This window comes from Euprymna scolopes, chromosome 2 (assembly GCF_053919585.1).
Source record: "Euprymna scolopes isolate OS-2025 chromosome 2, ASM5391958v1, whole genome shotgun sequence".
NCBI lineage: Eukaryota > Metazoa > Mollusca > Cephalopoda > Sepiida > Sepiolidae > Euprymna > Euprymna scolopes.
Window position 1 is genome coordinate 64,499,107 of NC_136483.1, and position 17,620 is coordinate 64,516,726.

Consider the following 17,620-nt stretch of genomic DNA (forward strand, 5'->3'; position numbering starts at 1 on the left):
GATGTTATTGCTTTTTTCTTTCTCTTAGTAAAAGACAATTATTTTCTACGAAGACAAAAACGAAAGCAAAAATTTTCCTCTACACAACAAGCAACCCAAACACCATGAATAAATATTTGAAGATATAACGAAGTTGAAGCATGAAACGTTTTACCAAAATGACCGAAACCGAAAAGGTTTGATATACCATAAAATGAAACAACAAAACTAAACACCATAAACAAATATTTTAAGTTATAAAAAAAACTAAGGCATAAAAATATTTTACAAAATTATTGGATCCACCATTAAATGAAACTAAAAAGATTGCTATGTCGTAAATCACCCAAACCAAACACTATAAATATGTCTTGGAAGATATAAAGTACTTAAAGCATCAAAACATTTTTTCCAAAATGACCAGATTAGCATTAAATTATGCGAAAAGAGTTGATATGCCGTGAAACAAAGCAGCCAAATTGCTACAACTACCATTGAAGTCTTACCGATGGTCTCTGAAGAAAATCAATAGAATTGGCAGTCGACGTTGTGCCAATGTTCACTGCCAACACGTTCACCACTTCCGGATAAATGATAGAGATGCTGCAGTTCATCTTGAGTCCGTAGTTTCGTAGTGTGTGAGTGCCGGAACTTTCGATAGATATAACATTGCAAGCTAGAAAATGAAAAGTGGAGTGCATTTATAACAACTTCAAAAATGGTGTGCTATTCTCTCTGCCTCATCAAATAAATAAATATGTTAGATAATCAGGAACAAAGAATTTTAAAAAATGTTAATCATAAATCGTTTAATTGAGACAATTAAAGTAAAAGTTGATATTACAGAATTGTAAGTGCTGTGTGTTACAATAGAAATAGAGAAATTGTTATGATTATATTATTAGGAATTTTGGAGATAACGCCATCTTCCTCTAGGTGAAACATTGTAGCGACAACGTTTTTTTCTGGATTGTTTACCTTAGTAGGTATTATTTTAAAATATTCAAATTCATGTGGTTGAATTGTCTTATTCTGTTCAAATTTTTATACCCTGAAACTTAATAGTTAATTGAAATATTTAATATATATATATATATATATATAATTGAAATGTTTACTATATATATAATTGAAATGTGTAATATATATATTTAATTGAAATTTTTAATATATATATATAATTGAAATGATTAATATATATATATATATATATATATATATATATATATATATATATATATATATATATATATATATATACGAGAGGCGTTTTATAAGTATTGGCCCTAACTCGCAGGTTTTTATTTATTATTGCATTTTCACCCCAAATAAGGCACAGTGACACTTTTATATAGGGGGCAACTATTTGGGACTTAGGTTGAAGGAACACTATGTAGGGAGTTCAGCAGACAGTTGTCTGTTCACATTACATTTAAACTTTCGCATGTCACTATAGTTAGGAAGCAGGAATCCGAAAGAGAATTCCAAAGTCTAGCAGTTATGGGGAAGAAACTATTAGAGTAGAAGGCTTTCTGGCATTTGGAGATTTTTTACTATGTAGGGGTGGGATTTTGCTGCTTTTCATGTTGTCGAGGGTATTTACGTCGAGGATGTACAGGGGATTGTAGTTCGTCGGAGCATATACAATTAAAATACTTATAAAACAGGAAGAGGGATGCAACATTTGGTCAATGAAACAGAGGCTGAAGCCTAATAAACAGTACGGGACTTATTAGGTTGGTGACTCTCTTTTGAACCCTGTCCACGAGTGAGAGACTAGTAGCAGATGCACTAGCCCAAATGTGACAACAATACGCTATACATAAGCAAATGGTGGCATTGCAGCGGTACATATGCTATGATTTATATATCTATGGTTTATTTGGAAAATGACAGCTCGGTGTTAATTGTGGTTTCTGATTTACAGGTATTTGAACTGAGCCAGATGTGAGATAGAGCCTGTTGAGTATTGTGCCGTGATCTGGTTTTTGTATTTATACGCCACACACTACAAGATACTTTTAATAAAAGAAATGTATGGCAGTGATGCTCCATCATATGATCTTGTCAAACGCTGACATTGTGAATTCAAGCATGGCTAAGAATCTATGGAAACAGATCACAAAACTAGCGGCCCCTTTTTGCCATTGATAGAGCATCTTTCAATCAAATTAAGGTTGCCATTTTGGAAGATCAATGCGTGATCATTCGCCAAATAGCCCAAGGTTTATTTCTTAAATTTATATCGATTTAATTGCCTCTTCATGACAGCATAGTTAGACACGAGGTAGGTTTATACTGCAGCAGATATCAAGCTTATTTGACTGGCCATGCTGAATTAAGACAGAACTAAAAATTGCTCCAGTCTATTATAATTATCTGTTACGATATGTACTCTGGGCGAGTTGGGCCAGTTTCCCCCGGAGGATGGAGTTTCCTGGGAATATTAAATTCACAAAAGATTCCTAGTCACATGTATATGCTAGTCAATTATTATTTTTCTATTGATTTATTTTCTGTAATTTTTGGAATTTATTCTACTTTCGCCATGACACGTACGTACTTAATAATGATTTCACCTGAAATGCTGTAGTTTAAAAAACACCAATCTACACAATAAACATACTTTTTCTTGCAATTATTTTTCTATTGATTTATTTTCTGTAATTTTTGGAATTTATTCTACTTTCGCCATGACACGTACGTACTTAATAATGATTTCACCTGAAATGCTGTAGTTTAAAAAACACCAATCTACACAATAAACATACTTTTTCTTGCAATTATTTTTCTATTGATTTATTTTCTGTAATTTTTGGAATTTATTCTACTTTCGCCATGACACGTACGTACTTAATAATGATTTCACCTGAAATGCTGTAGTTTAAAAACACCAATCTACACAATAAACATACTTTTTCTTGCAATTATTTTTCTATTGATTCATTTCTTATAATTCGAGGAATTTATACTAATTTCGACGTAACACTTAAGTACGCAATAATGTTTTCACCTGAAATGTTAAGTTATGCTGCGTTTGAAGGGGATATCCACACCCTCTTTATACAGCCCCTGGTATTCCTAAATGGTCACCCATCTGGAATTGACCAGGTTCAACGTGGCTTCACTCTGATGATTTAACGGTGTGTCAGCATGGTTATGTATATTACACTATTCCGTTCTTTGACAATAATATTTACAAAAAAAGATAAACAATAGCACGTTTAATCTATGAATGTTTGAAGGCCGGGAAATGTAGAATAAAAACAAATCAGTTTAGTTTGTTTATACAATTTTTTAATTCCAAACAAGGCGTTAAGGGATACTATTTGGGACCGTGTTAACTAGAAACTATGTTAAGAGTTAATGAATTTCATTTCTGTTAACATTACACTAAACTTCAGCAAGTTTGTATAGTTAAGCAAGCAAGAAACAGGAATATTTTTTAAAGTCTAGTACGCAGCATGTATATTTTATTACTTCCCAATTTTGTGACATTCATTTTTTAAATTGAAATCACATGAACATAATAGCTGCTACTTTGTTTACAAATCATACTAATAGTTCATGATAGTTACTACTGATGCTAAATTACGCTTGAATACATAATGAATTAACTCCCTGAGTGTTATATGCAGAGTAATATTGATTTTACATATAGATATTGAAAGAGAAACAGCAAATTAAATATTATATACGCGAAGCTTTTAAATTCGATTCTTATTGCGATGTTATTTTGTTTAATTTATGAACACACATATAATACGTGACATTATATTCAAATTGCTTGCTGGAAAAATGGTGTGATCATTCTACCATTTTAAAAAGTATCAGCATCTTGTAAAATTCTCTAACTATATTAAGCCAGATACATCACAATATTGAGTACTGCTGCTATATTTAGGGAAGTGCTCATAAGAAAACGCTTACTTATTTTAAAATAATTCAAAATCGACTCTAAAATCTAGTGAGAAAGATTTCTATTGTTTTATGCAGCGTCTTTATCACGCATGAAACGTTGTGTGGCTTTCGTTAATCCCATTGTCAGTATTGCGTGGCTATCGTTAATCCCATTGTCAGTATTGAAATAAACTACAATCGCTGGTCTCACTTTGGAAAACTGCCACAGAAATAACTCGTCTTCCTTCACCACTGCAAAAAAAAAGAAAACCTTTTTCTTCGCCCAGACTATATATCTGAAGAAATCATCATCACAAATTACGCAAGCGATTACAACCTGCTCGTCTCAAAATCTTATAAGTACGTGTCAAAATATTTCTGAATTTTTGGGATGAGGATTTATAATTTGTATTATTTGGATTCTTTGGACTACTGTTCTACTCTTGAGTATTATTCTCACAATGCGTCGATCGATGTAACTCTTGGCCTTCTTCAACTCTGTATTTTTGAACTCGGGAATCTCTCTGCAGAACTCGTGAACCTGCATGAATCTTGAACGGAGCCTTTTATTTAATCCATGGAAGTAGCACGCTCTCGTTCCGTCAGCTATGACCCGGTAGAACTCTCAAGCAACTCGCAATTGTTTTCCTATATTCGCTTACACTAAGTATTGAACCTTCAACTTCAAGAAGGACGCCATTTAGAACTGAATTTCACCAAGTACTTTATTCGTTACTCCACAGGTTGTTGTAGACTTCCGTGGATTAAATGAACAATTCCGTTCGAAATTTCGTGTAGCTTTCCGAGTTCGACCGAAAGATTCTCGAGTTCGACAACGTACATCTGAGGAAGGTTGAAGGTTTTATCAGCCAAAACATTGTGAGAATAACGCGCAAGATGAGAACAGTAGTCCTAAAAATACAAATGATACACAAATATCATGAATCGTTAACTTCAGTCCTCGAATAACCATTATCAAGATAAATAATATATAAATAATATATCTTCCGTCAAATCTAAAAGCAATAATCGAGTAGAGGTTAACATTCTTTTTACAAATATGTCACCACTTATCAAGGCCCGGAGGCCACTCAGGGATGAGGATTAATGAGTGTACAGTAGTCAATGGGAAAATGTCGTAGTACTTGTTAGTAGTGGAAATTTGATACTTTCGATTACTTAAGGGAGCGGCTCATCAAGAATTTGTTTACATTGGACTTGTAGTCAGTTGAAAATCAGGAAAACAGAAGAGAGTTTCATGGCTGTGCAGTTCTAAGGAAGAAACTTTGGTCATGAAATCCAAGTTTAGGTTTAGGCACAGATAAAGAGTGGGGGAAATTATTGATACTAGGTTCAGCTACATAAGTGTTTTTCGTGAGTGTCAGGCCAGGGGAACCATAGATTGAAGCTCAGATGAGCACTTGCCATGAAAATAACGATAAAGTAGAGACAGGCTCGCAAAGTCTCTTCTGTAGGACAGAGGTTGTAGGGGAGAGAAGATGAGCATCACCCACTAGACTACGAATGCTAATTGGAATTCTGTCGAGGTAGGATAAGCTGCTTATAGCAGCTCCTGCCCAGATGTGACAACAATACACCATCCTCGGAAGTACTTGGCTCTTATACAGGTAGAGAATTGCATCAACAGTGAGATATCTACTGACGCCGTAGAACGATCCCACCGTGAATGTCATTTCAAACTGTTACATTTACCAAAGTAAATAAGAGGAGCACGTTGTTGAGAAATTAATAGCAACGATGAGGAGAATAGTCCGAAACAAAAACACTGAATATAATGATTACCCTTCTTTAATAAAACCCGACCAAAAAGATACATGTACTTACGAAATGGATTATTGGTGAATTTTACCCGTATGCTGAAACCTTGTCCTTTCATGGGAGTGTAATAGTTAATGAGGGCGGCGTTCTGAGAAGAAACGAATTTGCGCCTGGGTCGTTGCAGGCCGCAGTATCTGTATTTGTTTATGTCGCGTGGTAAGTCATCCAGGTTGGGGAACAATTCATAGTTCATTTCCCATCCGTCAATGATCTTCAAAAAAAAAAAAAAAAGCAAGTGAACATTGTTGTAACATGAATAAGAACAACAAAATGAAATTGAATCAGGAGTAACAGTATAGATTAATACAAAAAAACTCAAATGAGTATTAAAAAAATGATTTTCCAAACAACAAGCACAACATGAAAAAAATCATTTAGCATTCTTTACATTGAACTATTCATTTGCCTTTCACCCGTCAAAATTTAATACAAAGTCAGTTGAAATGGAATTATTATGAAAAAAGCTCCCATCCCATCAGTAGACTACAATATTATTGGGTTGCTTCCCAGCTAAGTACAGCATGGTCGTTTTTAAGCTGCTCACTTAAAAAATCGCATTCTGACCATTTAACCTATTATTTCTCATCTCTTAGGTGTACTTGTTCATCGCCAACTGTAAAACACAATACCCTTAATCCCTGAGTTGTTTTGGAGCATTGATAAGCGGTGATCAATTAGTATATCAAACAGTGAGAAGTAACCCATCTGTATACCCAAAACAACACACACACACACACATATATATATATATATATATATATATATATATATATATATATATATATATTATAGGCACCGCCAAAAATGGCTGCAAAATCAAGTTGTTGTTGTTTTTTAAAACGAAATTACATTTATTAAAATCCATTATTTCTGAGTAACTTTTTTTTTCCAGAAAGATAAAACCCTGAATTTTATCATATTGAAAACAGAATAATGTAAAACTTTTTCTACTATTTTTAATTCAATTTTAAATGTTAAATTTTCCCAAAAAGTTAACAATTGACATTTTTTGTCTTGCACAAAAAACGTATTTAAATATTTAAAAAAAAGGGGTTTTGAGATAAATAATTTATTTATTTATTGTCTAACTAAGATTTAGGATGATTTTCTAAGAGAATATGCAAAAATATTATAATATAAGTACCTGAATTTCAAATAATTCCACTTATTCATATAGGTAACCAGATATTTCGCGTCGACGTAGAGTTCAGATCGACTCTGTTTACGTTTTCGTTTGATAATAAGAAAACTATGGAAGACCAAACAGGCCAAAAAAACTTATTTTTCAGTGACGAAATTTCAATGTATTATTAAGCTGAGGCTGGCCAGTACCATATGGGTGACCATTTGTATGAGTTTGGTTTTTAATGTGTATGTGTGTGGGGGCCAGGCTCCCCAAAATGGGGGGGCAATTCAAAGCAGAATAAAAAAAAATTATTTCAGCGCGTTTGGTCCACCGTAGTCGAAAGGCGGCAAACGTTTTCAAACGGGATCGAAAAAAATGATGCTATTTTTAACACAAAGGGCACAATATTTATCGAATTTTTTTTGTATCGATTATTTAAAGCATGCCCTGTTTAATAATGGTCATGCATTATTCGGCTCGCTAAAAAAAAATTGTTAATTTATTTATCAAAAATTTTTAAATGGCTTTTTTCGTATAAATATTAAAAAAATTTTTTTTTGTTTTGCTTAACTTAAATTAAGTATTTTACTTAACATATTCACCGAATTTCACACTTCAAAACTCAAAAGCGGGATAATTAAACACAATCGAAGTTCTGATATTCAGACGTCAAAATAAGGTATGCAAACAATTTTTTTTTTTTTTAATCTATAATTCTGTCCCTTACAACAACACAATATGTTTTGTTCAGTTTCAGATGATTATCTTAAGCATATTTGTTCCCACTTCAAAACAAGGGGGGGTTGTAAGCAAAAAAATATATATATATATATATATCGTTTATGAAAAATAAGTACACTGTTGTAAAGTTCCTTCTTCTCCTAACAATCGCTGAAAATTTCGTATTGATCGGATAATTACCTGATTTTTGGTAGATTTTTAAAAAGACGGTCCGTCAAAAAGTACTGACCTGTCCCCCCCCCAGTTTTGGCGGTGCCTAATATATTAATATTATATATATATTATATATATCGATGTCAAACATCGGTAATTCATTACCCACACAGCATCAGCCGTATAACGCAATGATAAGAAGCATTGACTGTCATTTGAGCGGTCGGGTTTCGATCCTGGCTTGAGGCAGTTGCCTGTCAAGCCGCACTGATGAGCTGTGAAACAGCGAAACAGTACTGTATGTGGATGACTATATATATACATACATGCATATATATATATATATATATATATATATATATATATATATATATACATTGCTTAAAATTCGCAAGCATTTGCACTGACGAAACAGGATTATGCAGCTTATGCACATAATGAGCGGTCGTAATAGCCTATAAAGGCATTCTAATTATAAATGTACAAATTGTTTGCAAGAAAATTAACTCCAGGAGGAGGTTAGATTTTAATTGTTTGGTTTTGTGCATAGCCCGTAATCTACTAAAAAAAGAATATGTATACATCAGAACATCATATACATACACATGGACATGATGAAACAGTAGTTTGCTTATGCAGTCAATAAACGGACTGTTTCGTACCAACATAATGAGTGTCTGTTCCAAATAAAGAATCAAGCGGTAAAATATTAAGATATTTATAGCTGTAATATTGCACTATAGAGCTATTTAAATAAACTGTGTTGTAAAGAATAATATTTGAATAAAATTTTTATTTTAAATATAAAAATATCTATTATAATCAAGCAGAAGCTAAATTATGGCCTATTTAATATTTTGCAATTACCATATCTCGAGAAATTCATCATGAACGATTTGTTTATCGTTGCGTATAAAGTTAACACGCTTAGAATATACGCTGGGTCAATGTCGTTCCTGTTTCAGATATGTTTATGTCAAGTAATTCCCTGGATTTTTATGAGGTGGAGCAGGTGGAGGTTGTTCAATCTGTATAGTTGGTGAGAGGTGAGGACTCATGATTCATAATCGTATACAGTTAATAGCAAAATAAAATAGTTTCCTTAAAAACGCATACGCATTTTTTTTTAATTTGTATCTAGACAGCACGTGACTCGTGTGCGTGTACGTTGATAAATACACCGAGCATTACTGAATAGATTTAGTAGCTTCAATCGATTTCGAAGGTAAGAAAAGTTTGAGGAATACATTTATTTTTAGGTAGTTTATGAACGTGTATTAAATTAAAAATTTGTTGCCTCAAATCAATTTTATGTACAGATATTTCCTCCTAGACTAAAGCATTAGAATCACACTATACTAAATTTATTCAATCAAAATCCTTGTTCTTACTAATACAATAAATGTTTACACTTTGTCTTAATACGTAAGGTTTTTTTAATCTTATACCTTTCTTATGCCATGATCTTCTCTTCCTTCTCTTTTCCTCCTTCTACATCATTGCGTCTCTTCTCTTATATTTCTTTGGTGCTAATGCACTTACTAATCCGCGCTATTTTTTAAATCGTATTTCCAAGTTTAATTAAAGTTTTATAATATGTTTTTTGATTGAATTGTAAGGTTAAAGTACAGAATAGGTACAAAACACCCTCCCCTCCCCACGTTAAGAATGGCTTTTCAAATAATAACGTTATTATTTCAGCAGGGATCAATAAGTGCATGAGTACCATTTCTTTTATTCATTTAATGTTTATTAAAGTACCCTCTAATTAATCAATTACACCACATCTTGTTTTAATCATTCTTACACCTTAATGCATTAGGCGTGCAAACAACTAAGCAAGATTACGAGAGTTTTAGCATTATATAGATGATTTTGAGTCGTACTTTTACTGACCTATTCGATGGTTTAATACAAAACAACAAATTAAAATAAATTAAAATAAGTAAACAACAAATTAATTAATCAAAATAAAACACAAAAGAATAAAAGCGTGACTTACGGACAAGAGGCCGTCGCTTTCGCAATCTATGTTAAAATCTAGAAATTCGATTTCCAGACGTGTGTCATGTCCGCCTAAAAGAAACAGCGCGCATCCTGTGTTCGTTTCGCCAGCAATATACCAATATTGACCGGGGTCCTTCACCAACTGAATACACTCTGTAAAGATAACAACACGATAACAGTTATGAATAACACCAAGAGAAAATTGATTCATATACACAAAGATATGAACAGTTTTATCGTCATTCATCATTATTTAAGCCTGTCGGTCTACGAGAAGTATAAACTTCCGATAAGAATGGGCAGTCGGACATGATCATACACTCACCCCTCTTCTTCCGCTAAGTTATTTATACACCTTATGGATAAATAAGAAAACATAACCAGAACCTGAACAGATAAGGAAGCATACCAAATTTAGACTAAATCACACATATACAAAAATATAGAGACTCTCTATATATTTTGACGAGAAATACGCATACGTACTTTTAACTTACTATTTCATTTATATGTACCAATCAAAATTTAATCAAATTACACGCGCACACACGCACATACATACATACATACATACATACATACATACATATATATATATATATATATATATATATATATATATGCACATATGTTAATATTTTTTGCTCATAACACCGTATTACTTCTTTGTTTTTTATTATCATGTCATCTCAGTTTGCCAACTAATATAGTCGGAATTAACTGAAATATGCGAAAACGCTTTGATAAACTATCTAATTATATGGTTTAAATTTTATGAAAATGGGATATGAGTACTTGTAGTTTCAAGGAGTGCTACTTTCATTGATTACATTGAGGTGTATGCACGTAGATATTTGGCACATGGAGAGTAATGTATATTTCCATTATCTTTCCCATACATATGAATTTCTTCAAAATAAAACATACGAGTGGCGTTGATTCAGTTAGAATGTTGCATGTGCAATGCTTTATATTTCCATGGACTGTGTGATAAATTGCAGTTCTGAACGAATTGAATTACAGCTGTTTGAATCGAGTCACGTGTAAAATGATGCACTTTGAGTATCAAACAGTTATCTATTTTTCTTTGTATTTGAAAAGTAAAAAAGATGTATGTTAATGATGTCCCATCACATGGCTTTGCAAAACATTTGCAAAGCCATGTGAATTCAAACATGTTAGAAAATCTATGGAAACAGCTATCCGAGATCGTAGTCCTATTCTGCTATTGATGTGGCATCATTCAGTCGAGTTTAGCTGCAATTTTAAATTAGTTTATATCTGTATGTAATGTGTGTAGGTGCTTGTATCTTTAGCTCTAGTATTATATAAAAGGAACTTTGTCTGTGTAAGTTCGTTTTCTATGAACTCCAAAACAGCTGGGCCGATTTTTATGAAATTTCACGCAAATGTATTTTACGTATCTTTCGGTGTTCTTATATGGGTTTTGTATCGAAATGTCTTCAATACACATCGATAATCGAAATAATCCGATGAAAGAGGGAACAGATAATTTTGACCAAAGTTAACGTTTTTAGACAGCCTAACATCCATAGATCCATTTAAGAAGTTTTATTAGTGCAGAAGCAGAAAGGCCGGGCATATAAAATCAATAGCTACTTCTTTGATATAACAGTGACGTGTTCGAAATGAATGTTTGTGCTTAAATCACAATTTAACCATGACACTTGACTTTTTCATTTTAAACTTTCATTCAAGCCATTATCACTACATAAATAGAAATTCAATCCGTGATCGGTTGGCTCATAATCACTATTTTAGTTTAATTTTAATCGAAATAAATTAACTGGTTCTGCAAGATATAGTTATTTGCATAGTTTCCAATGTACTGTCTTCCATATTTGGTCATGTTTATTCTCGCATTCTTTTCAAGCTAGTTTGCTGCATTCACTTATTACGTAGTTTATTGTTTCATCTCCTTGTCCACATCAGCTAAATTTTGTGTTTTCTTGTGTCATATTATCTTATCTGTAATATAGTTTGTTCTCATCGCGTCATCCTGTGAGGCTGTAATTAGTAATGCAGATTATCTCATTGGGGGTCCTTTTTGTAGCCATGTCCAAGTGTTTTTGTTAGTCTCATCTTTTGTCATCCTTATGAAATTTCACTGAAGTGGTTTATCCTCCTATTTTTCTTTTCAGGTCTTATCTCTTGCTTCTCTGTGCTCTGTTTTGTTCATTTTTACAGTGCCTCTTGCTGTAGCGATTAACCTATCTGTGTTCTGCGTTATGTATTTTTAATATTTCATTTTAGTGTCATTAACACAATCTCTTATATTTAGCAACCCTCTTTCTCCCTTTTTTCTTATCACATCAGTCAGCATCGTCCTTTATGTGTAGTGCAGTGTGTATGGTCATAATTTTCCTGGAGTTTTGGTCGAGATGCTTTAGTTCATCTTTGATCCAGCATATGAACGGTTCAGAGTAAGTTACTAGTGATACTGCCCATGTGTTTATACTTTTTATTAGGCTCATACTATATAATGTAGTTTCTCTGAGTTTTCTTATTCTTCTTATTCTTTTTCAATTTTCATTTGTGTTGCTTTGATTGTGTCTGCTTATTGTACTCACACATATTTGTAAGTGTCATGTTCGCCTAGTGTTCCCATGGTTGGGTAGTTTGAAATCTTCCACTTCGTCCAGTTTTCTTATAACTAACAATGTGCACCTTTTCATTCCGAATTCCATACTGCAACCTGAAGATTCTGGCTATGCTTATAAGTGTCTCTACTTCAGTTTTATATTTTGCGAAAAGTTTTAGGCCGTCCATATACATTAGGTGGTTCATTGTTTCATCTCTATTATAAAAATTGTATTCAGCTTAGCATTTCCTTAGTATAATAATAAGAGGAATCATAGCTATAATAAACAGAAGTGGAAATAAGGACTCTCTTTGGAAGATACCTCTTTGTATTTTATCGTACTTATCATTATTTATTGTTTTGTAGTGATTGTTGTTGTGCAATAACGAGACTTATTTTATCATCGGTTTTACGTGGGTTGTATGTACACGCATGCTAATTAGATAGGAACGCTGATAAAAAAGAAAGACGTCCTTTCCGTAAAGGTTCAGAAAAACATTACAAAATAATCGAAAGTGGTTGAATAAGCATAGAACGAATGAAATACATAGCAAAGGGAAAGAGACTGATGATCTGTTAAATTAATTATTCATTACGATGTGTGTATATAATGTACGACTTTCGATTATATATATATATATATATATATATATATATTATTTCTTTAAAACTATATGGTACATATTTCAGAGACATACCGTGGTTTCATTGACATGGATTTACCTATTACCATTTAAAAATCTGTAAGAGTCAATTCAAATAATCAATAACTTACGAAATGAAAACGTATCAAAGAATGAAGCATCTCTACGTACTATATATATATATATATATATATATATATATATATATATATATATAATGCGTAGAGAATCTTATATATTTATATGTGTGTGTGTGTGTGTGTGCATATGTTTGTGTAAACTTTACAACTAAAACAGCAAATTCGTATATTTAAAGAAGAGGAACGATACTTTTATAATAAAATAATCGTATGTATACTACTTATATCCTAAAAAAATAATACGCATATATTTTTGTAAAATAAAATCATTCTTATTGAATTTTAATGCAATGCTTGCTTTTATTTTATTATTACACGTAGACCTTTTTACACATATTTTTATATCTTGGATTGAAACCAAAAACTCCTTCCAGTCTTGTAGGGCTAATTTATTTTTACAATCCGAGTTTACAATCAATTAGAAACAAAACTCATCCGTCTTAAAAACCCACAGCGGTCAAGTAAAAATCTAGGGAGTACCTCACTTTCTAATAACTGGTTACAAATGGTTTCATCATGGACAAAGGCTTATCATTTTCATCATTCAGATCTTTTTTTAGTCAAGTTTGTTTTGTGAAGTTTCAGTACTCGGGTTATTCTACTGAGTGCAAAAGTTTTTAACACTTCACTTTATCAGTTTAATTCCATTATCAGATGTGTTTGGCATCATATGATTTTTCGTTTCAAACAAGATACATCCGATATATAACATGGTTTTGCGTCTACAATGCATTAGGAAATGGTACGGATAAATATGGCACGGTAAAGAACATTCACAAAGAGAAAAATGAGACTCTTTCTAGATTCGAACATGTGTCTATGAAACGCAACCGCTTTAGGTGGGATCGTTTGAGCGAGTGTTAACATTGCGAAACGGAAAATGATCTGTAAAAATGTATCCAAGTATTTGCTTTGGAAAGGAATTAAGAGCAAAATGAATAAAATCGTGATCATTGGTAAGTAGCCTAATATTGTCTATTTATATACGCTCAGTTGCTATCTTGAAAAGTTTAATCTATGAAATAATAATTCTAAATCTATTTCTGACCACAGTTCCCGATGATTGGTTAATGAATGCCCATAGCTCACTCGGAAACGCTGATCACGCTGTGATAATGGTAGAAATTGCCATTAATTCTCGACCCAAAACTGAAGAGCCGTTGCTCAAAACGAGAAGGCATTATAAGAAGGCTGACTGGAAAGCCATCAGGGATCTCATCAGAGATGCCCCATGTTGAAATATATTTTCTCTTCCCGCTGAATAGTGCGCAAATGCGATCACTGAACCGTTCAAAACGGCAATTGAACCTCATGTTCCCACGCGAAAATTCTATAGCAAATCCCACTCTTACCCCTAATGATTTACTTCTACCTGTGCAGCTGCCATTGCTCAAAGGCAGCATTCATGCATCAGATTCAACCGACATAAGTCCAGTACAGACGAATTTATAGAAGCTAGAAGTAATTGTAAGAAAGAAATATCCATACCTTAGAAAGAATATACAGAAACCACCAGAAAACGCATTGAAGCACAGAAACTAGGAAACCGTGCTTTCTGGAAAATCTACAACAGTGTAGTAAATAATGATAAATCAGCAATTCTGCAACTAATCAACAATCAAGGGGTTATTTGCCGTGCAACCGAGAAGGCTAATATGCTTGCCAGTCGGTTTGCCTCAAACACACCATTGGACCCAGCAAACCACTCTATCCCTGGCTTTCTTTTGCAGACAAACGCCACACTAGATAATCTGAAAATTACCTATTCTTGGGTGCATGATATAATAAAAACCTAGACACCTCCAAAGCATGTGAATCCGATCTCATCCCGTGTGTCCTATTTAAAAAATGCTGCGCTGAGGTTGCTTCAGTCCTCTCCAAACTTTACAACAAATACCTTAACGAATATGCTTTCCTGGCTGCCGGAAAACTGCTTTTGTCGTACCAGGTTACAAGAATTCTGGCGAAAGAACTGATCCATTAAATTATCGCCCCATTTTTTGCCAAAATATTTGAGTCCATAATTAACAAATCTCTAGTCTATCATCTTACAGCTGCTAAACTTTTGACCGACCAACAATGTGGATTTAAGCAAGCCGGTTCCATAGCAGATGCCCTAACTCTAATCTCTGAACGAATATACCATACACTGGACAAAACAGGGGAGGGTACAGCAGTAGCCCTAGAAATATCTAAGTCTTTTGACAAGGTATTACACGATTATCTCAGGAAAATCAGATCATACAGAATCACTGGACGAATACTTTACATAATTATATCTTTCTTAAATAAGAGGTTCCAAGTTGTCCGCGTCGGTCGTACATCGAAACAATATGATATAAATGCGGGTGTAGCTCAGAGGTCGACCCTCTGACCTTTATTAGTCCTAATATTCACAATTGACCTCCCTGGTAAAATTGTCTCTGAGATGGATATATTTGCTGATGACACTACGCTCTATAACAGGCACGAGGGGGAAATAAATGAACACCTATCTAAGGAAACGGCAGAAACACTAGAGGAAAACCTCCAATCTGTAGTGGAATGGGGACAAAAATGGAGGGTGACATTTAATTCTGAAAAAACTAAGCGTGTTTTCTTTAATAGTTACAAGAAAACTTTTCAACCACCAATAGCTATGACTAAAGAAACATACCTGAAAGTGCTTCTTTCAAACTCCTCGGCCTAACGTTCACATAGAACATGCGTTGGAAGTGATATATTGAGGGCATTACCAGAGCTGCTGTGAGAAACGTTAGGTCTCTCTACCGTGCTGGAAAGTTACTTACACCTGAAAGTATCCTGTATCTCTACAAGGCCACCATTTGTCCATGTATGGAATATTGTTGTCACATTTGGTGCATCTGCTACTAGTTTCTCGCTCCTGGACAGGGTTCAAAAGAGAGTCGCTAACCTCATATGTTCTGAACTGTCATCTAGGCTTCAGCCTCTCTCCCATCAACGAAATGTTGCATCCCTCTTCCTGTTCTACAAGTATTTTAATGGTGGATGCTCTGACGAACTACAAGCCCTTGTATCCTCTCGACGTAAATACTCCAGACAAACCTGCAAGCAGCAAAATCCCACCCATACACAGTAGAAATCGCTAGATATAAGAAAGCCTTCTCTAATTATTTATTCACCAGAACTGCTACACTTTGGAACCCCGTTTCGGGTTCCTGCTTCCGCAACTATACTGACATGCAGAAGTTCAAGTGTAATGCGAACAGATATCTTGCTACTCGACTCCCTATATAGTATATATGCAACGTATGTTTCCGATAGTAATCATTATATCAGTGGCACTGTGCCTTGTTTTGGGTGATAATGGAATTTAAAAAAAACATTGTGCTTGAATATATATTCACACTATGAATAATATATATATATATATATATATGTGTGTGTGTGTGTGTGTGCCCCCACTTTTTAGTAAATTAATAATAGAGTCCCTTTAATTGAGGGAACTCTCTTATATAACATATAAATAATTTTTTTAAAGTAAAAAAAATGCAATAATGCAATTATATTTCTATTTTATTGTTTGGCCTTTCGTTTGCAAAAAGAAAAAGTGATAATTTAATTTATATATTTTTTATACTGTGTGATCCTAAAGAATTATAAAATTCTTTTTGGAATTTGCTAAAATAAATAAGCATTAATTGCATATACAATACCGCCAAAAAGAAATCTGCACTTTTCAAAAACCACAAATTTAAAATAAATTGAATGTAACTGTTTAAACGACCTATACCTCCTTTGATTCATCTTTTATTCCTCTATAATTTTACCTGTTAATATTTGACGTTTAATTGAAGTATCCTAGTGTTCACGTTAATTAAAAAAAATAACTTTAAATCGAGAACGTAAAAAGAAACTCCGCACAATGGAAAAGTTTTATTTAAATGTAAGTTTAGAACATTAATGCTACACAAACAGGAACATAATGAACTAGTTCATAGTAATATAGTCCTTTTGCAAGTTGACAGCCTGCAACCTTTTGGGCATTTCTTGAATTAGTCTGCAACAATACTCCGGTGAAAGTACATCTCTTTAATTGTTGTACATTACAGATTTGAAATTTTATCATTGCGTAACTATTGTTTGATTTAATGGCATATGTTTTCGACAGGATTAAGGTCTGTTTGTTCAAGTCAATCCAAACACGAAATATCATACTCATCAAGGAACCTCTTGACATTGCCAGCTGTGTGAATGCGAGTATTACCCTGCATGTAGATGGGATTATCATCCAAATTCCGACCAAAGTAGGGTAGAAAGTGCTCAGTACACATATTAATGTATTTTGTCGAATTGGACCTAGCAAGCGAACTATAGGCCCTGGACCATTGCCACTAATAACGTCCCACACCAAAACTTAGCCGCCACCACCTTGCAGCGTTGAAACTGTTCACCTAGGATTAAATTCTTCATCCTGTCTTTCGACGAACCTACTGTCTGCCATTGAACTTGCTTTCGTCTCTAAAAA

The 17,620-nt window shown here is 33.5% G+C and overlaps 2 protein-coding genes across 2 annotated transcripts in view; one reads left to right on the top strand and one right to left on the bottom strand.

The window, feature by feature from the left end:
* LOC145291714 (acetylcholinesterase-like) overlaps positions 1 to 17,620 on the top strand; it is a 457,063-nt gene that overhangs the window by 357,500 nt on the left and 81,943 nt on the right. The gene's annotated exons all lie outside the window — the stretch shown is intronic.
* Positions 1 to 17,620, bottom strand: part of LOC145291760 (corticotropin-releasing factor-binding protein-like) — a 201,697-nt gene that overhangs the window by 12,857 nt on the left and 171,220 nt on the right. The window contains exons 3-5 of the mRNA XM_080137715.1: positions 9,741 to 9,898; positions 5,725 to 5,929; positions 486 to 655 (exon numbers count right to left, since the gene is read on the bottom strand). Of these exons, the coding sequence (XP_079993841.1) occupies positions 486 to 655; positions 5,725 to 5,929; positions 9,741 to 9,898 (533 nt within the window). The remainder of the gene's footprint in view (positions 1 to 485; positions 656 to 5,724; positions 5,930 to 9,740; positions 9,899 to 17,620) is intronic.